Source organism: Kogia breviceps, chromosome 12, assembly GCF_026419965.1.
Source record: "Kogia breviceps isolate mKogBre1 chromosome 12, mKogBre1 haplotype 1, whole genome shotgun sequence".
NCBI classification, from domain to species: domain Eukaryota; kingdom Metazoa; phylum Chordata; class Mammalia; order Artiodactyla; family Physeteridae; genus Kogia; species Kogia breviceps.
This window is the reverse complement of record NC_081321.1, coordinates 53752921-53775145: the sequence shown is the minus strand read 5'-3', so window position 1 is coordinate 53775145 and position 22225 is coordinate 53752921. Positions and strand designations below refer to the sequence as shown.

Below are 22225 nucleotides of genomic sequence, written 5' to 3'. Positions count from 1 at the left end.
CACAGTGAGAAACTTTGCTCTCATTATTCACAATATATTTGCTTGTTTGTTCAGTTCTACTACGTACATAAAGTACTTTCAGAATTGCTAACTTGTTCAGTTCTACTACGTACATAAAGTACTTTCAGAATTGCTAACCCATAGCCCTGTGAGGAACACATTAACTAATCAAATTACAGCATTTGTTCACATTTGTTTTTGTCCTCAGGCTAAGGGTATTCTGGGAAGAGCCTGTTTTCCAAGGTTACTTAGGTTAGTTCTTTTCTCTCTCATTCTCTTCAGTATGGTTACTCATTGATAATATAGTTAGGTTCATTTGTTGAAGCTTTTATGAAGTGCTGTTTAAAATTTTTGTTCTATGTAAAATAGCTACTGGGAAGCATCCGCATAGCACGGGGAGATCAGCTTGGTGCTTTGTGACCACCTAGAGGGGTGGGATAGGGAGGGTGGGAGGGAGGGAGATGCAAGAGGAAGAGATGGGGACACATGTATATGTGTAACTGATTCACTTTGTTATAAAGTAGAAACTAACACACCACTGTAAAGCAATTATACTCCAATAAAGATGTAAAAAAATTTTTTTTGTTCTAGACAGTCTTTGCTGAACATTTTTGAGCAATTAAAAGTTATTACCTGGGTAGGGTCAGGGAAATGTTCTACTGGGATAACAGGATTTTATTTACTCGAAAACAGTGTATCTGACTGATTTAGGGTCCTCTGTAAATACCTTAAAGCTGTACTGAAAGTATATGACTTTTTAAATAATTTTTATTGGAGTATAGTTGATTTAGTATATGAATTTTTATGGCACCCTGAGATAATAGGATTCTTCAGGTAAAATATTACACAGCCTTTCTGCATAACTCCCAAATTTTGAAGTGTATTTTAAGGCAAAGGAGGAAGAAAGCAAGCAAATGACAGATGGAAAGAATAGCTTTCTTGTCCCTGGGACAGTACTCCCGGACTAGTCCAGCCATCGTGATTACTGAAATTAGCAATGTGTTTTAGGGCTGGTGATGGTGATGGCAGCATCCCCTCATACCTTTATCCTCCAGAGTCTTAAAAATTCAGGCAGCCAGATACAGATCTATAGATAAAATCCAACTGTCACCGGAGAGTGGTTGTGGGGACCTGCAACACATCACTGTCACTGGTTGTGGGAATCAGTCCCTCTCCCTCTACCACACACAAAATACGGAAGCTGACCTCCAAGAGGAATCAAGGTAACCTCATGGAAGGGCTCACTTCTCCAAAAATGATGTTCTCCAAAGGCTGATGTCCTTTTATAAGACAAACGGGTTCTCAGCTCTGAGAAGAGCAATAAGCCCTAGGGAACTATCTTTTGTTCAGTCTGTTTCAGACTCCACAGGTTTTGAAAATTTCTTAAGGAACTACTACACCAGTTACAGTCTTTGAACTAAGACATCGGAAAGGCAAATGTCTTCTGTTTAATATGGCATCCCTTGCCCCCATATTTTCAGTCCTACAAGGGTTTGCTGGACTATTCAATTTCCTTCAGTTTTATGTTGCTGCTGAGACTGTAAGTAAATCCTAAAAGCTGAAAGAGATCACAATATGATAGCATTATTGCCCCTATTTCGGAGCGAATAAAATGGACTTGGTAGACATTGTTAGTGCCCACCAATATTTCTAGTCCTCTACCCCATCAGGAAAGGATGATATTTTCTTGCTCTAGGTTGGTTATGCCTATGTGTCTCTTCCAGCCAGAAACACTGAAGAGCCAGGGTGCAATTCACCAGGCTCCCATCGCTGTCACAGCAATGGTAGAAGCACATGTCAAGATGGGGGTGCCCCAAGATGCTGGAACACCACATGGAGATCAGCTGCCCTAGACTCTCAGTGCTCTTCCCATGAGCCAAAAGTAAGCTTCTGTTATGCTAACCACTGAGATTTAGGTAGTGGTTTTTTTGTTTTTCGTTTTTTTTTTTTTTACTGCAGTATAACTTAGTCTAACCTAATACATACAAAGTTTTTTATCTTGAATGTTTTATTTTTTAAAAATGTATCTATTGATTTATTTTTGGCTGTGTTGGGTCTTCATTGCTGTGTGCAGGCTTTCTCTAGTTGCAGAGAACGGGGGCTACTCTTCGTTGCAGTGTGCGGGATTCTTATTGCGGTAGCTTCTCTTGTTAGGGAGCACAAGGCTTCAGCGGTTGTAACACGTGGACTCAGTAGTTGTGGCTCACAGGCTCTAGATAGAGCCCAGGCTCAGTAGTCGTGGAGCACGGGCTTAGTTGCTCCGCGGCATGTGGGATTTTCCCGGACCAGGACTTGAACCCGTGTCCCCTGCATTGGCAGGTGGATTCTTAACCATTGCGCCACCAGGGAAGTCAAACTGTTTTTGTTATTTCAGTCGCATCTTATACCCGAAAAGAGTGAAAGGAAGTGGCTGCTCTGGTAAGTACATGTCAAACAAGGGAAGATAAAGTTGAAACATTCAATCGGAATGCCTGCTTAGCCTGTAAGGGGAAAACAGTTACCACAAAATATGTGATATCATTCATTAAGTTGGAATGTTTTTGCCCTTCTTCCGTATTTTAAGTTCTGGCAAGAATATCTTCCTTTTACATCTCTTTGTAGAGATGATGTCTCATGAAGAGGCAAGGACTATCCAAATGCCAATATGTTTTAGATAGAGTAGCACTAAAAAAAAAAAAATAGAAGGGAACCTTCAAAGCAAAAATAGTTGGCAAGACACACTAACTCTATTTTAAAGTATTTTTGGATGATGTCATCTGCATATTTGGTTGAGGCACATTTTTATGAACACTTTAACTCTTTCTAAAAGCTCTTGGAAGAAATACTGTAAATCAGTGTAATTCAAACATTTGTTGAGCATCTACTGTGTGCAACAGTGCAGTAACTGCACATAGCAGTTACTGCTATGAGTGGAGCACAAAGAAGGGTCCCTAACTAAAGATGGGGCATCATGGAAGGCTTCCTAGAGGGGTGGTTTCTGGAGCCTGAGCCAAGTTTAAAACTATGAGTATTTCTAAAGAGAGGCCAATTCTTAAGGAATAACTGGATAGGGTATACTACCCTGGGGAGAAAAAAAATCACTCGAGTTAACAATTTGAAAACAAGACAAAAGAATGAATTCTGAGCCCCATAGACTATGCTGACTTCTAATGAGAAAAGTCACCAGTCCAGACATCACTGTGGCCCCCTGGATATATGCAGGAACACGTGGGTTTAGTGGTGGATCTGTCACCAACCTATAGTACAACTCCAGACAAGTCACAGCCTCACTGAGCAATCTCAAACTTCTCATCAGTTAATGTCCTTTGACAAACAGTCCCTCCTAAAACAGAAACTAAATTTAGTTGCCCTTCGCTGGCCTGCTGATTACATAAGCACTGACTTGAAAACAGCTCCAGTCTTTAAAACACTTCCCAGTCTCTAAATTAACGGTCCAATAAGGGAATGCTAAATATCAAATTTCAGCAAAGGGAAAATTTAGATTTCTACTTTGTCTGTTAGTAAATCAACTGGCTAACATTTATAGAGGCATAATGTACCATATAAATTAACAATTTATGTAACACACAGCAGGACTTTTTTTTTTTTCCTTATTAAAACAGTTCCCTTTCCACTTTGACGCTGTGAGATAAGACATGCACATAATTTAACAGGGGTGAAGAAAGAAGATGTCCGTGTGGGCTACCACAGCCCGGGAAGGAGCATGTGGTGGGACATCAGCTGACTCTGCAACAGCAGGGGCCTGAGGCAAGGTTTCAGTCCAATGAAGGAGGAGGGAAGAGCCTGTCAGATGGAGAGTTGTTCCAGAAATGAAGAAAAGGGCACGAGGGGGCAAAGAGGAGACCACCACACTTAGAGCAGAGGGTTCAAGTTAAAGAAAAGGTGAATAAGCTCCATGAAGTCTCCGTGTTACCTGCATAGGAATGTGCTTAGCACATAGCAGGCGGACTCAATACGTATCTGCTGAATGACAGACAGAGGCCCTGAGTGTCCGTGTAACTTAAAATTTTACCCTGAAAGTAAATGGGACCAATCTAAGATTTCTGAGGAGGTGATGCAAAGATGGAAGCTTTAGTTTTTGGAAGATGCATCTGGTGGCAATAGCAGCAGGAGTCTCATAAACAGTATTTGCACATAAAAAGGTATAAACATTTCATGGCTCACAATTCTCATAGTAGGAAAGGAACAGTTTATAACTATTAAGGAAATCTGGAGTTAACCTTTCAAGTTCCAGGGGATGTCAGATTTCCCACATAATTCTATTCCCCATTTTTCTTTTTCTTAATTTCTGAATTTCCTTTCTAAACGTGCAACAGGCCATGATTCCCTTGAGCATATCTCTGAGATTTAGCTGGAGGGTGAATGAACAGATGCCAAATGAGCTGAGGTTTTTACAGTTCCCTAACACTGACCCCAGGGGCAAAGGTTTCTGAGTTTGCACTAAGTCTAAGGAAAGCTAGATTAGACAAAGGCGTTTTTCCAAGAGTACATAGTTGACAGTGCTGAAACTGACCCAGCTCAGTGAAAATGGATCCTGAAAGCATGGGTTGCTTCCAGGACTGGAAATGAAATGCTTTCTCTTTCCCTAACTGGTGATTCACAGTACAATCTTAATAGCTTTTCTCCAATGATGATGCATTGGGAATAGAAACACCACTAAAAGAGTATTCTTAGCATCCATAAAATGTATAATTCATTTAGATCAAATTCTGTAAAACAACAGCTTCAATATGATGCAACAGGAATGCAAACTCTTAATTCCTGTTATATTCTTCAACGTGCAAAGTTTTCTCTAGTCCTTCCTTACTTGTTCCTTCCAGAATGTAGAACTTTGTTTATTAATAGTCCTAAACAAAGGGTGAACTTCCCAATGACTGTTGTGTTGTAAAAGTGAAGAGCCTTCTACATGAAAAGATAAATCAGGAAAAATATGCTGTACTTAAACACAGTTTAAAATCATTTTTTGGAAGGCAAATTTTTTGTTTGAAAGGCACCTTGGCATAATATAAGTCCAAAAAGTCGACCTGAGAAGTCTAGAAATAAATTGATCTGAAAATAGTGACAGATTAATAATCATTCAATGCTCAAAGGTTCTCAGGGCTCTGTTTTGAGAGGGCAGGACTATCTAGGAGTGCTAACGCTGGGGAATTCAGCTGTAGAAATCACTCTCCACATGCAAATATGTCTCTGAAGGGGTTTTTTAGAATAACGCAACATACCCTATTTGGAATCTTTGTATTTGCATATAACCACATGCCAAAACCCCTAGGAAATTGTCTGTGTTCTTGCAAAGTTTGTTTTGAGATAACAAAATGGGAAGAGGAAAAGATGGCTTTTTTCCCCCCCACAAAGCACACAAACAAATTAGGCAATTAAAAAAAAAACTTGAGGATTTAAAAGATATTTTTAATTCCTAAAAAAGTAAAACAAAACTCAAAAGCATAATTTAGCTCAACTCCTCTTACAGACCATAGCATTAACACTGACTAGGTCCTACATTTTACAAGAAATAATACTTGTCCATACTTAAGCTTATGTGTACTTTTTACCCTCTACATGTGTAGGACTCCTATTTGATAAACAGGAAGGCCTGCGCATGATTTTTCAGGGATCTTTCCATCTGTCCTGCTCTCTCAATCCCAGACCCAGGGAAGGATCAAACTTTAATGACTTCTGGGAGACAAGTGAAGAACAGTTCACCCTCAACACCAGTGTTTCAGTCTGGAACTCAGAAGCTGTGCAATTGCACACTCAGGTAATGATCAGTACTATTTTCCCATACTTTCTTCCCTTGTTAAACTTTATAGCATCTCTATTGTTCTGTTGCCTATGTTAAATTGGAAAATCCTTACAGGCAGGGGCCATGGGATTGTATCTAGTATACTACTTTGTCTAAGATTCTGCCCAAAAAGGTTTTGGATGTTTAACAGACATCTGTTCATTAATTCATTCAATCAACAGATATTTAGTGCATACCTTCTCTGTACCAGGTACAATATTAGATCCTAGAGGAATAAGCAGAAAACAAGGCAAACAAAAATCCTTGCCCTCATGAAGCTTATTTCTAGATGGACAATAAACAAATAAATATATACATATGTATATGTATATATATAAAGTATATGAGGAATGATAAGTGATACAGAGAAAAATGAAGCAGTAAAAGAGCATAAGGGAGCACAGGGGTATCAATTTTAAAAGCACAGTTAGGGTATGTAATAGTTAATCAAAGTCATGAAGGATGTGAAGAAGTAAGCCTCAAGGTTACCTACAGGAAAAACATTCCTTGAATGTCCATGGAGGCCAATTTATCTGGAGTTGAACAAAGAAGAAAGAAGTGAGAAAAGCAATGTAGGGCTTTGGTGTTAACTGTGAGATGGGAAGCTACTGGACGGTTCTGAGTAAGGATAATGGTATAAGATGCTTCATATGTTAAACAGGCTCACTGGCTGCTGTGTTGAAAAGAAACTTGAGGCCGGCAGATGCAGTAGCAAGGAGCCCAGTTAGGAGACGGCTGAAATTAACCAGGTGGAATCTGACGGTGGTTTGGACAAGAGTGAACAGCATTTGCTAAGACACAGGATGTGGTTTATGAGAGAAAGCAAGAAGTCGCAGAAGACTAATAATTTTGTCCTGAACAAATGAAGGATGGGGTTGCCATTAACTAAGATGGGGAAAAACTCTGGGGGAGGGGAGCACTTCTGGACTGTTAAGTTGGAGATGTCTGTCAAGTAGGCAAATAGGTGGACTAGGTAGATGGTGCTGATGTTCAAGAGAGAGACCCAGGCAAGAAATCTGGGAGTTATTAGCACATAGATGGCAATGACAAGATAGTGGGTAGAGTAGATAAACAGAAGAGAAGAGGTCCATGGACTAATCCCAGAAGCAGTCTAAGAGATGAGAGAGAGAATGAGGAACCTGTAAGAACAGAAGAATAAAGAGTGTAATGTTCTAGAAGTGAAGTAAAGCTTTCAAGAGAAAGGAGTGATCAGCTGTGTCAAATAAGATGAAGACTGAGAACTGACTGTTGGATTTAGCCACGGTGACTCTGGACAAGAGGAATTTCAATGGAGCAGTGCAGTGGGGGGTGAAGGCCTGATTGGAGCAGGTTCAAGGGAGAATGGAGAAACTGGAGAGTAAACAGCCCTTTTGAGGACTTTTACCATAAAGTGGAACAGAAAAAGGGGTGGTAACTGAAGAGTAGAAAACAAATTAAATCTAGCTAGAACATTGTAAGATGTGAGAAATGACATGGTGGTCAGAAGAACATGGGTTCTACTCCAGTTTCAGGGAGGGGAGGCATAACTCTCTATTCCTAAGTCCTTAAGTGTGGGCCACACCTAGTAACTTCCTTCCAAAGAGCATAATATGGAAAGGGGTGGGAGGGGGCGCGGAGGAAGACTTGCTTTTATGGTGTGGAAACCTGACAGACACTACTCCAGCCATGGTTAATGTCAACAGTGATTAGTCATGTAAACAGTGTGTTCCCCTGATAGGATGTAATGAAAATGGCACTCTACCTCTTGTGGTCTGCCTTCCCCAAATCCACAACCTCAGTCTAGTCATGAGGAAAACATCAGACAAATCTCAATTGAGGGACATTCTACAAAACAGTAGATCAGCACTGATCAGTACTGACCAGTACTCCTCAAAACTGTAAAGGTCATCAAAAACTAGAAAAGTCTGAGAAATTATCACAGCCAAAAGCAGCCAAAGGATACATGATAACTAAATTAAATGTGTGACATCCTAGATGGGATCCTAGAAGACAAAAGGGACTTGAGGTAAAAATGAAGGAAATATGAATAAAGTATGAACTGTAGTTAATAATAATGTATCAATATTGTAATCAATGTACCATACTAATGTAAGATGTTAGTAATGGGAAACTGGGTACAGAGTATATGGGAAGGACAGAATATATGAGGACTCTTTGTACTGATACTATCTTCTAAATTTTTCTGTCAACTTAAAACTGTTCTAAGCAATAAAGTCTATTTAAAATTAAAGGAAGACAACAACATAGACTCTGGAGTCTGACAATCTGGTTAGAATCCCAGTCTGCAACATACTAGACTATGATTTGAGGTAGGTTACCTAAATGCTCTGAGAGTCAGTTTTCCTATCTATAAAATGGAAATAGGATGAGTACCTGTCTCAGAGTTTTTGTGATAAATAATGAGATAATCCATGTAAAGTGCTTAGCACAGAGTGTCTGGCAAATAGTATGCACTCAAAAGATGGTGGCAAGTATTAATATTATTATTGTTTTAAATCTTTACTAAATATTCAAATGCATATTTAATGTGATTTTACATTTAATTTGTTTTAAAGTGATTAATAATAATTTCTATGATAATTTTCTCTCCTTTTTTGAGAGGAAGAAAATTGAATACAACCTATTACATAGTATCTGTAAGCAGGGTTCCTCTCTCACTGTAAGTGTTGAGAGGTTTTACAGTGTGAGCTGCTCCAAACAATTTAAACAATAGTTCAAGGCAATGTAATGAAATCAGTTGTCACCAGAGGCTCTGCATATACGTTATGTCTTTTTTTTTTTTTTTTTTTGCGGTACGCGGGCCTCTCACAGCTGTGGCCTCTCCCGTTGCGGAGCACAGGCTCCAGACGCACAGGCTCAGCGGCCATGGCTCACGGGCCCAGCCGCTCCACGGCACGTGGGATCCTCCCGGACCGGGGCACGAACCCGCGTCCCCTGCATCGGCAGGCGGACTCCCAACCACTGCGCCACCAGGGAAGCCCAACGTTATGTCTTTGAGGTAGTATAAGATGAATGGCATTTTCTACAGTGGTTCTACTTTCACTATAAAGCCAAAAAATCATCAACATCAACCAGAGAATATATTATCTTCTTGTGATTACACCTTTTTCAATAACATAAAATATGTGATTTAATGATTAATATGTAGAATGTGTTTAAAGATAGAATTAAGTAGAGTAGTGAAAGACTACAGTAAAGTAACTGCTACAATAAGATGTTATTAAAGAAGAGAATTTGGCCTAAGCAAATGGCTCCCAAACCAGGCTGTGCATCAGATTCAACAGTGGGGCTTGGCAAAAAACAGAAGGATGCTGGACCCTTGACCCAGACCTACTGAATCAACAGCTCCAGGGGTGGGGTCTGGGCATTTGTAGCTTTTAAAGACTGCACAGGTGATTCCTGTTTGTTAACATCCTGTCTACTTTATCCTGTATACACCGATTATACCATATAGGCCACCATATGATCTGCCTTTGTCTGAACTGCCTTTGTAAACATAGCTTGATATTCACCATCATCAAGAATCATGATAAGCTCAAGAACCAACACTTAGTTTGGTTAATCTCTTCTACCGCTTTTCTCTTCTCTTGCCCATTACTATTACAGTTGCTTTCTATATCGAATTTTGGACCCTCTGTATCCTCAGGCTTTCAGCTGTCCTGAGCATAAAAGAAACTGTCTTCTTGATTCAGTCCTCAATATTCCCCCTTCCACCCTCTAAGGTCAAGTTTTCCCTCCCTGCACCTCATTCCCCACTTTTTCCTTTCACTGTGCCAATGGAGAAACTCAGCCTATTTAACACAGGCAGTTGCCCTCAACCACCTGGAACGGAGCAAGCCTTCCCTTTCTGCTGAGCCAACAATTCATGAAGCAGCTGGTCCGTTCCAGGTCTCCTTCTAGAGCTCTGGTCCAGACTGCAGGGGCACAACCCCCTACACAATGAATTATAGCTGGAGTAAGAAGGAGTAAACAGTTTAGATTCTTCCCCTATAAGAGAACAAATATACAAAGAAACAATGGCCAGACAGATATACAAACAGAACTCTAACCCACAACATGCATCAACCAGCCCAGGAAGCCAATGTTCTATCTAGAGTAACCAGTCTGGGAAGTCAAACTACTATTTGTAGCAACTAGTCCAGAAAGCCAAACAATAACCCTTATAGCAATTCGCCCAAAATGGCCAAGACTTCATTAATAGCTGATAGCTTTCCTAATTTTTGCCCCAATTCCAATTTAGGGCCAATTGGAGAAAGCCAAATATGTACCCTTAATTAAATAGAATTCCCCACTCCAAGTTGTCCTGCATACAGCTTCCCCATACCAACAGCCTCCAATCAGGGCATACATGAAGCCTTCTTTTTCAGCTATAAAGCTTTTCTAATCCTCTGCTTGCCTTTGCATCTCAGTCAAATACAAGCCATGGGAGCTGACTCCCTTGCTTTGAATAAATAGCCTTTGCTTGTTCTCATTTCGGTGGTCTTCATTTATTTCCACTACTAGGAAAATGGGTTTGCATGTTTGAAATGGTTCACTGAATGGTTCTTCCATGGCAGAAGTGGCTGTACTTTAGGGAGACTGTGAGATGCAGCTGAAAGAACACAGCAGTACTTGTGTCCCTGAGGAAGTCATAGAGGGAAATATAGACAGACTCCAGAGTCTACGTGTTTTTTGTTTTAATTTTAAATAGACTTTATTGTTTAGAACCTTTTTTTTTAAGATTTAATTTTTAATTTTTTTGGCTGCATTGGGTCTTCATTGCTGCACGCAGGTTTTCTCTAGTTGCGGCAAGAGGGGGCTACTCTTCGTTGTGGTACACAGGCTTCTCATTTTGGTGGCTTCTCTTATTGCAGAGCATGGGCTCTAGGTGCGCGGGCTTCAGTAGTTGTGGCACGTGGGCTCAGTAGTTGTGGCTCTCGGGTTCTAGAACGCAGGCTCAGTAGTTGTGGTGCACGGGGTTAGTTGCTCCGTGGCGTGTGGGATCTTCCCAGACCAGGGCTTGAACCCCTGTTCCCTGCATTGGCAGGTGGATTCTTATCCACTGCACTACCAGGGAAGTCCCAGAACAGATTTAAATATACAGAAAAATTTAGAATATAGTCCAAAGAGTCCTCATATGCTTCATCCTTCCTGTATAATGTGCTTCAAGTCCTCCCTTTGCACTTCCCAGCTGTTGACTTGGGCCAGTTACCAAACCAATGTGCACCACAGTTTCCTTACCTGTTCAAACACTGATGATGATAATTGTGCCTGCCTGACAGGGGCATTGGAAGGGTTTATGAAAGAACGCAGGTAATGAATAAATATCTGAATTTCAATGCTGAGTAAGAGGAGGGAGGGAGGGAGGGAAGGAGGGAGAGAGGGGGGTGGGAGAGAAAAGATTCAGCAACACTGAGCTGAACTTCCTGAAAAGGAGCAGTGACCTGGGGCTGAGTACTCACTGTTTCAGATGAGACATATGTTCGTATATTTTCATAGTCTATACCAACCTACTTCACACATTTATGATATCTACTCAGTCCATTCACTAACCATGGACTGGACTAAAAACATTTTTCACTTACAAATTCAGTACCTCTAGGAAACCAACGGGTGCAAAAACTGCCATGCCATCATCCATTTCAAAAAGATCTGGTGTGGGAGGGATATCTCTCAAATGCATACTAGAAATGTCTATGCTTTCCAGAAATCAGAGTTTTCTGATTTTTACTAAGGTGCTACAACATAAAATTACAGAGCCTATAATGAACAATCTTTATACAACTAGAAACCCAATGCCACATTCCATAAAGTGTGACCATACTGTTCATCAACAACAAATTAAACTTTTTTCCTCCGAGGTCTTCTGCTATTTTTGGTAAGAATAATAGCTATTTCAGAGAATTAAGGCTAAGCTGCTTTGACATATTTGTGTTTATTTTCAACTAATTTCAATTAATTGCGACATCATGGGGTATCAAATCTAACCACGAATGCACGTACTTACAGATATTTGCCTGAATTATTTCTGATCACACTCAACACTTCCAACAGGCAGTTGCTCAACTTTACAAGGCCTGCAGAAAATGAAGTCTTGGAGCCAACTTGCTAGACTAAATTAAAAAGCCACTCTCTAGCCTAAAACTTCATTCCACCAGATTGGGTAAATAAGCAACATATATTTAATTAAGCAGACTGGGAGCCACGTTAATTAAAAATAATGTTTTACTTTAGCATTTCACCTGAAGTGTAATTAAGGGGAGTGCATTGAAAACACCCACAGGATAAATATTTTAAAGGTATAAATATGTCTTCATACGAAAATTATATTCTGGGGGTCATTTTGAAAGGACAGGAAGACATCCCACAGGCGTTTCTTATTGAAAATATTCCGAACCAAGCAAGGCAGGAATCGTGGAGAAACATTAGATGGTTTCACGGGGGGAGCTGGTTTCCCCAAGGCTCCGCTCACTTAAATCTTACCCGAAGTTTCAGTGACGAAGGGGGAGTCGCTCCCTGTGCGAGCTAGGAAAGCGCCGGTTTGCAGCAAGGACCCCCGGAGGCCGCGCAGTTCGGACCGCGCGGGCCGCACGTCGGACGGAGCGTGGGCGCCGCTGCCCCGCCGCCCGGCCTCCCCTCCCGGCCCCCGTCGCCCAGGCCGCACTCACCGAGGCCGCGCCAGCCGAGCGCGCCGTCGCAGCTGTCCAGGACAGCGCAGAACTCGCCCAGCAGCACGGGCGGCATGTCGAACAGAAGCGTGTGCTCCGAGAGCGCTCCGCGGGCCCCGCGGCTCCCCGCCGCCACCGTCCAGGCCATGGCTGGGCTGCCGGAGAGGAGGGGCCGGGCCGGGGAGGAACGCGGAGCCCAGGCCTCTCCGCGGAAGCGCGATGCCGTTGCACAAGCGCGGAAATCCTGCTTCCACGACGGCTGCTAAGACGGCCGCACGCGCGGAGCTCGGGCAGCGCCTGGGCGGGCCCCACGTGACGCACAGCGACGCTCCCCGGAGAGGCCCCTGGGCTCTCCCGGCCCGGCGCTGGCTCGCCCGGCCCCCGCTTCCCCCTGCAGGTTGGCTTTAAGTTTTCAACAGTCCTTTCGTTCCTCCGGCTTTGGGACATGAGTGAAGAGAGCAAGCAAAGAGTGAGAGGTGGAGAAAGACCAGAAGCTCAGAACTGATGGAGAGTCCGCCACCCCTCGACCTGGCCTGGACGGATATGAGACGACCTGTCATGACTTCTTTTTACAAAGTTATTTCGTTTTGTCCTGTTTCCTGAGGAGCACTTAGAAAACCCAGAAAAACTGAAATTAGAAAATAATCACTCATAGCCCGCCCCCCCCACCACAGCTGAAGACAGCCACTCTAAACGTTTGGCACATTTTCCTCCCAACTTTTACCGAAGTTAAACAGGTAAATGTGTATGTCTGAAATAATAATTGGAAAAAGATGAACCTAGATACCAAGAACAGAAAAACATAAGAGAGAACGAAGTGAAATAAAAGTGTGGTCGTTTTCTTCTCGGGGCTGTCCTTTGTCCAAACTGCTATTTGGTTTTACTACCTACTCTTGTCCATGGGCTTTCCTGATGAAGCATTTTTCGACCACTTTTTCCTTCCTCAAAGTGCTTCACAGAATCTTCCTCTTGCTTTCAACAGAGAGTTTAAGTAAAATTGACTATTGTTTTGAAATCTTCTACCGTTTATGCTGTAATATCCCACCACAGGCATGATACGAATGCCACTGCCAAAAAAGAGGGGATGCTTCGAAAGTGGTGAGAAAAATTCCAGCCTGAAGGACTGAAGAGTGGACGATGGCTATCCGCTGAAAATATCAACACCTGTTTGCAACCTTTCAGATTTGTACTTTTGGGGAATGACGCCCTCTAGAGATCAACAGTGGTGATGCACCATCATTTGGTAGCTACCTGAATTTCCAGGTCTTTCTCAGCTAAAGTATTCCACAAAATGTACTTGAAAATTGGTAAAACCAACATCGTTTGGGCAAGAGTTTCTGTATCCCTGTTTTCAATGTTCAAATGGCTAAAATTTTACAGCCAATCTGAACACGCTTTAGAAGCCCTATACCCCTCAAAGGGACTACCTGAATAATGAGTAACAGAGGCTAATCTAGTAGCTCTTGAATTGCTGGAACAGGGGAGCCAGACTCAAATACGCCAGGGAGCCAGGAAATCACTGTGGCTGAGTGAAGCAGTCAGCACGGATTGCTTTGCCAGATCTTCTGATTTACAGAGAAGGAAGAATTTTATGTGAAAGCCAGACTATGCAAAATTTATGTATAGATTATGTGAAATTTCTTGCATTTTCAATGTTGGCAGTATCAGACCATGCCTCCTCCCTGTTCCCTAAAACTGTCTTTGACTTTTGAACTTTATATCATCAGGTTGTATCACTCACTACTCTTCACTGTTGCCATCATCCACTGCTCTCCCCCACCTCAATTTCTCCTCCTCATTTTTAGACTATATAGCTCCTGCTTACTGTAATTCTTTCCATTGCTAATTTCTTCTTAATCCTTGGTGATTTAGAATATATGTAGGATAGATGATGATCTTTCTCATACCCTGGACTCTCAGTTCCTCGATATGTCTTCTCCAGCGATTTTCTCCTCCCCACTATTTCAGCCACTTACTCATCCCCTAGAACTTCTCATTATCAATAACTGCACCCCATCCGTAAATTCTATTTCATTAATCTGCTCGATGGGCTTCCCTGGTGGCGCAGTGGTTGAGAGTCCGCCTGCCGATGCAGGGGACACGGGTTCGTGCCCCGGTCCGGGAAGATCCCACATGCCACGGGGCGGCTGGGCCTGTACGCCGTGGCCTCTGGGCCTGTGCATCCGGAGCCTGTGCTCCGCAACGGGAGAGGCCACAGCAGTGAGAGGCCCGCGTACCGCAAAAAAAAAAAAAAAAAATCTGCTCGAGATTCATTAATAGTACATCTCATCCTCTAGTACTCTGACCTCAACAATCCTTACCCCCATCTGGATACCAAATGCAAAATCTTGCCACCTCCTCTCTGGCCCCAACCTCTTGACGTTCTCACTTTTCTCTTTATCCATAAAGTCCACCCTCAATTATTATAATCCCTCCCTTGCACATGCTGTCCATTTTCTTGCTCCCCTCTCACTTTGTTGAATTCTCTTGGCAAATCTACCACACTGATGAAATCCAGTTTTCCAATTTTGAGCTCCACCCATACACCTGAATGTAGCTGGAAGGGGGAGGGAGAATAAAAACCCTGTTAATTGGATTCAGTTTAAAATCAAAGTCATGGCTCTCAAGTGGGTCCTTTATGCTGCCAGGCAGTCACACTTGTGCCTTTAGTCCATTTACTCTGCTGATCTCCTTGACAACTAGTATATGGCGTCTCTTTTCTCCTCAATCCCATCACCTTCTCCCCCATCCTCATGTTCAGCTGATGATCTTGAGAGCACCAGGAGAAAACTTCCACAGAATCTCATTACCACATCGACAGTGCCTACCTGCATTTGTACTAATATACACTCCCCCTCCCACCATGTTTTCCATGGATCAATTAGCTAGGCTCCTAAATCGAATCTCTTCACTTGGGCACTGGATCCTATATCCTGTCCCCTCCTCAAAGACATTAAGGGCAGCTGTTCGCATGCTCTGCAAAATCAACAGTTTCTCACTGTTTATTGGATCAGTTCTATCAGCATACAAATATGAAATTATTTCTTCCATCTTAAAACAAACCAAAAAACTTTTGATGCCATTGTCCCCTTTGATGCCACAAGCATCCCATTTCCTTGCTCCTTTTTGTAGTAAAGAGTTGACTATTTCATCTCTAATTTTTCTCCTTTTATTTTCTCTTAAATCCACTCTAACTAGGGCCATCTGTCCCACCTTACTCCATTAAAACTGCTCTCTTCAGGGTCACCTACGTCCATATCACTGCTGAAGATAATAGTCAAGTTTCAGTCCCCATCTTACTTGACCGAGTAGTAGTTTTTGACGCGGTTTATCACCCCCTCCTTCTTGTACACTTTCTTCATTTATCTTCCACATTCTCTTAAGTTTTCCCTGACTTCATTGGTCACCCTTCAGCTTCCCTTGCTGTTCCTCCACTTCTCCCTTAACTCAATGTCAGAGTGCCACAGGGCTCAGTTCATAGTTCTCTCTATTGACACCCACTCCCTTGGTGATCTCAGGTGGTTTCGAGGCTTTAAATAGCAACTATCTACGCAGCACTGCCCAGTGTACATGTTTAGTCCAGACCTCTCTCTTGAATTTCAGACTCATGTCCAAAGAACGCTTGATCATGCCTCCTGAACCTGCCCTTCAATATTCTTCCTCATCTAGGTTACTGCATCCTTCCAGTAGCTTGAACCCAAAACTATAGTGTTATCCTTGGCTCCTCCTTTTCTTCACAGCCCATGTTCAATCCAGCAGCAAATCCTGCTGACTCTATTCAGAATATATTTAGAATCTGACACTTTTCTCCACCTCCACAGCCGCCATCCTGGTTTGAGTCATCACTATGTCTTGTCCAAATCACTGTAATTGTCTCTTAACTAAAAGTAGCTTTCACTATTGCTTCCTACAGGCTTTTCTCAACACTGCAGCCAGAATGATCTTTTAAAATCAAATCTGATTATGCCTCTCCTCTGTTCAGAAACCAAGAATGGCTTCTAAATTCAGTCAGAAGAAAAATCAGATTCTTCATACGTGCTGCATTCTCTCTCCCACTCCCCCTCCACTCTGTTACCCTCTGATCACGATTCCTTGTTCATTCTGCATAGCCACACTGACTCCTTGCTGGTCCTTGAACACAGCAGGCAGAATCCATCATTAGAGCCTTTGTACTTGCTATTCTCTTGCCTGGTATGCTCTTCCCATGTGGCTAAGGTCTACCTCAACCTCCATATTTAAAATTGCTATGGTCCATGTACTCAGATTCAGGCTGGCACGTGACTGGAATTGGCAATAATTTATGGCCACAGGAACCAAATCTCATTCAGATTTCTCTGCTTCTTGATCTGAATAAGAACAGGCGGCAGCTCTGGCCATCTCTGGAACCACTTTGCAACCACACAGAGGTCTATATTAGAATGAAGTGAGTCTTAGGGATGGTCTAGTGAGAGAAAGAACCAGATGCTTGATAAGGTCATTAACTTGCTCATTTGTTTTATGCCTGAAGAATGTTCTGCTTGTGGACTTATAATTATATGACATAAATTCCCTTATTAAATCAGTTTTTAAACCAAGGATCTTGTCATTTGCAGCTATGTGCATCCTGATTCACTGAACAGACAATTTGGTATTACTCCCTGCTTTTGCTGAGGGCCTAAAACCTATGGGAGGGAAACTAACTCCTATCCAAAACTGGAGTTCAAATGTACATTTACAGCTATATCTGTGGGATGTGAGATAGGCATGGAAACTGGATTGCAGAGAGAGACAGCTGGGTCCCTGAGAGAAAATGAATGTTAGTAGAGAATGATTCTGGCAGTGTGGGTGGAAGCAATGTGAAGTTCATGAGACGTGCCTGAGACTGCGTTAGACGTCCATGAAGACTCAGACCCCCTGCCAGCATACATGCTTTCTAGTGAAGAGAGGGCTGTGGTGAAATTGCAAAACTGCTTCACACTATGACCTAGCCCTTTGCCACGGAATGCTCGCTAGTGCCACCCCTCCCCCTCAAGTTTTGGACACTAGAAGAAGAGTTTACACCCCACCTGGAGGTAAGAGAGTAATGGACTGCAAAGACTACAAACGGAGAGGCTGAGGAAACCCTGAAGGCCAAAGTGACAACGGCACAGATACATGGTATTATCAGTGGTGAAGCTCCAGCCTAAGCATGGGCATCAAAGTCTCAGAAATCTAAAAACAAGTGAGAGAAAGCAGGTGAGGCAGATAACAGCTCTTAATATGTATGAGACAACTATCTTGGTGGCAGCTATTTACCCAGTATCCCTAAGGATGAATGTTCAAAGGACACATAGGCTTGTGGGTCGTAGGGAATTTTCTGGTTTCAGAAATAATTTTTGAAACAAAGATCACAAACCTATCCCGTCTTTGAGTTTCATCTCATCCTTGAGCCTTATTCTAGAGGGTCATAGGTGCCCTGGGGTTCAGGAATAGGGTAAAGATCAATAATGGGGTGAGAACATTTGTAGTGTGCTTTACTTGGTAATTTTTAAAAGTGAAAGTTCAATGGTTTCTTGGGCTTTCATCAGAATGACCTCACGAGGGCTTCCCTGGTGGCGCAGTGGTTGAGAGTCCACCTGCCGATGCAGGGGACACGGGTTCGTGCCCCAGTCCGGGAGGATCCCACATGCCCCGGAGCGGCTAGGCCCATGAGCCATGGCCGCTGAGCCCGCGCCTCCGGAGCCTGTGCTCTGCAATGGGAGAGGCCACAACAGTGAGAGACCCCTGTACCACACACACAAAAAAAACCCTCACGAAAATAACATGCAATAATTATTCCCCCATTTCCTTCTCTTTCTCCTCCCCCCCCCTCTGTATTTTTAAAGAACATTAGGGTTGCATTGTCTTGTAACTCAACCTTTTCCTATTTAAGGTATCAAAACATTTTTCTAAAAATCTATTATTTCACAACATAATAAATTCTAAAATTTTAACAATTATCCTTTTAGGGTTGATAGAAAGGATTTGGGGGATTTTATTTTCTTACTTTGTGTTTTCCAAACTTACTAAAGTTAACATATTATCTCTATGATTAGAAAACCTTCAACTATAGAAAATAATTTCTTCTAGCACTTCTATGGTTCATCCCATTTCACTATTTCCTTTTCAAATTATTTTCACAGTATTTTTCACCCCAGAATGTATTTCTAGAATAACTTTTGCCTAACTTGCATGCACACAAACAGAGAGAGGGAGAGGGAAAGGGAGAGAGAGAGAGGGAGGGAGGCAACACTCTGGTGTCTCTTCTTAGAAAGACACTAATCCTATCTGATCAGGGCCCCACCCTGCATGGCTGTTAGCATAACTGGGCCATCTTGGGCCTGTTCAGTTCCTCCTGTCCTTCCACTGACCCTACCTAGGGCTGTCCTGTGTAGTGAATCTCTTTTCTGTCATCAAGGGCTTTGTAGTTATTAGATATTGTTTAGTGATCATTAATTAGGTCCAGGTGGCCTCTATGCTCTGTTAGTCCCCAAACAATGAAAAATGTTGCTGACGTATTCCCTGTGCCCTCGAGACTAGTTACCCCTTCATAAATCTTGTTTTAGGAGTACACATCCTGTTTCCAAGCACCTACCCCCATTACCCTATAAAATTGTCCCAATGGCCCCTCAGCTGTGTGGAGTGCAGCTTTGAATGCTTCCAGATTGTTGTCCAACTAATCACCCCCTGTGAATAAGTTACCTTATCATAAACTGATCCATCGAGTGTATGGAGCTGCCTGCCTCATTTTTCAGTCTCAAAATGCATTCTCAGTTCAGTGGATAAGTTTTGTCCCTTCCGTTCTCCAGCACACCCTATGACCTCATTAACCCTAATTGCCTCCTTAGAAGCCCCTTCTCCGAATTCACCCATACTGAGGGTTAGGGCTTCAATATATGAATTGGGGTGGGGGGAATGACACAGATTTCTGTTCATAGGAAACCCTCTGCACGTAAATTCAAGAAACAATGCCACATCATCAGGCTTCAGAGTACACATTCTAACAACACTTGGTAATTAGTTATCTACATCATGTAGCCTTTCATAGTGGCCATAGTTCCTCTTGTTCTTGTGCTGAATTTATTTCATTGTTCTGAACTTTTGAAAGAAAAATAAAAACTTGGATTTTAATCTGGTGTCTTGATAATGAAAGCAATAACAAGTCTGTATATGAAAATATCCAGCATATTTGGGTCTAAAGATACTAGTAATTTTTCAGATCAAATGGCCTCAGGGCTTATTCTGAGCATTAGTCTCTCATCACATCATCTTTCTTGAATTTTTGCCTTGTTTTCCTCTATGATGATGCTTGGTATTTTCTTCCTATATTCGTGATTGTTTCTTCTGTTTTCCTAACTGACTCTTCCTCTGGCCTGTACTATGCACCCACAGACTGAATTCTTGGATCTTTTTATTCCAGATGTTGGAGATTTCATATAATCTCATTTTCATCTATTATCTCTATGTGGACTACACTCATATATATATATATTTTTTTTTTGCATATGTCTTTTTTTTGAATTTTATTTATTTTTTATACAGCAGGTTCTTATTAGTTATCCATTTTATACATATTAGTGTATATATGTCAATTCCAATCTCCCAATTCATCACACCACCACTCCCGCCACTTCCCCCCTTGGTGTCCATATATTTGTTCTCTACATCTGTGCCTCAATTTCTGCCCTGCAAACCGCACGCTAATATTTGTGTCTTCAGCCCTAGCCTGCCCTGCAGACTCCCTTCTCACTCCTGTCTCCAGTATTTATTTATTTCATTTCAGTTTTTTTGCTTTCATCTCAAATCAACATGCCACAAACTGATCATTTTTTGAAAAATCAACTCCTTGTTTCTGGTGACATGGCCAAGGGAACTCAGTATTTTTGATTAATTGATTGATATGTTCAAAAGAATTTTCTGAGCAACTGTAGTGTCAGACATTGTGCTAGGTGCTATATTCGATAAGTCACAAAATTTTTTCTTCTGTAATGTCTCTCATAAGTGTCTGAGTCTTTTCCAATTTGTCTTTACTAGTTATTTCATGTTTGTGTTTTTTGAGTATCTCTTGCCTGGTGAACCCATATTTATCCACTGAGACCAGTTGAGAAGTCACCACCTCTGCGCTGTAAATTGACTTGTGTAATACCAAAATATGTACTTAAATCCTAACCCTTGGTACCTCTAAATGTGACCATAATTGGAAATAAAGTCTTTGCAGATGCAATCAAATTAAGATGGGGTCATACTGGATGAGGGTGGGCCTTAATCCAGTGACTGGTGTCCTTATAAGAAGAGGGAGATTTAGACATAGAGACACAGAAGGTAGAAGACCTAGTGCCACTGGAGAGACATGGAACAGATTCTAAGAGCTACTAGAAGGAACTAACCCCGCTGACACCTGGATTTCTGACGTGTGGCCTCCAGAGCTGTGAGAAAAGAAACATCTATTGTTTTAAACCCCAGTTTGTGGTAATTTGTTACAGCAGCCCTAGCAAACTAAAACACTCTGTGAGGCCATTTATAACCTCCCCAAAGTTAATCATTCCTTTTTTGGTTCTATAACACTCAATACTTATTTCCATCACATCACTTTTTGTTGTTGTTGTTGTTATTTCCCCGTGGGCTTGTTGAGGGTTGGAGTGTAGTCGGACAGCCCTAGTCATCTTTGGGTACCTTGCATACTGCTTGGCACAGGGTAATTACTCAACAAATGTCTAACAAGTGAAAAAAGTGATGATTTTGCCTCTAGCCAATAATAGTTACAGCTATCATTTATTGAGCACTTCCTCTGTACTGGGTGCTGTGTCAGTACTTTACATACTGTGTTCCAACTACAATATGCTGATACCAACTGAGTGTATTACAGGTGAATCTAATTCTAATACTCACTACTGGAGTTAGCCTGGATCCTACAAGTTAAGGTCAAAGGCCTTCATTTCTGACACTAACTACTCAGTTAATACAGGTCCTTCAAGTTAAGGGCTCAGTCTCACATGACTAACCTCACTTCAGATGCCAGCTGCAAGTCTCAGGTATCCCAAATCTACCTGTATTTCTGACTATTTGACTACACATTTGAGAGTTCCCAGAATCCAGCCCCCACCAATTTGATAATTCACTAGAACAACTCACAGAACTCAGGAAAATACTATACTTATGATGACCATTTTATTATGAAGGACACAAATGAATAGCAAGATGAAGAGGTAAATAGCACAACAAAGTCTAGAAGGGCCCTGAGCTTCCTTGGCCCCTCCAGGCGTACCATCCTCCCAGGACATGGATGCTTTCATCAACCAACAAGCTCCCAGAGCCTCACTGTTCCAGAGTTTTTATCTAGGATTTTGTTACATAAGCATGATCGATTAAATCATTGACCACTTGATTGAATTCAAGATCTAGGAGGGTGTGGCTGAAAGTTCCAACCCTCTAATCACAAGCTTGGTCTTTCTGGCTTGGCCAGTCCCTTCCTTGTAACTATCTCAAGGCCCACCTAAGTCACCTCATGAATTAGCATAAATTCAGATATGGAGGAAAGGGGTTCTTTGTGAAAAACGAAAGATACTCTGATTACTCCAGAAATTCCAAGGTTTTTTGAAGCTCTGTGCCAGGAACTGAGAACAAAAACAAAATACATTTTTAATTATACCACACATATGTATTCACATGAGGACTCCTTGAAGTAGGTATCTGTGCCATCTGCATCTTACAGATGAGGAAACTGAGGCTTAACCTCAAAACAGTGTTGCCTCCCTAGCCTAGCTTTCTCCCAATCCATTTTATTTCCAAATTAATCTACATT

The 22225-nt window shown here is 42.0% G+C and overlaps 1 protein-coding gene across 1 annotated transcript in view; it reads right to left on the bottom strand.

The window, feature by feature from the left end:
- IRAK3 (interleukin 1 receptor associated kinase 3) overlaps window positions 1-12732 on the bottom strand; it is a 48236-nt gene extending 35504 nt beyond the window's left edge. The window contains exon 1 of the mRNA XM_059080282.2: window positions 12427-12732. Within this exon, the coding sequence (XP_058936265.1) occupies window positions 12427-12574 (148 nt within the window). The 5' untranslated portion in view covers window positions 12575-12732. The remainder of the gene's footprint in view (window positions 1-12426) is intronic.
- Window positions 12733-22225: the final 9493 nt, after the last annotated feature.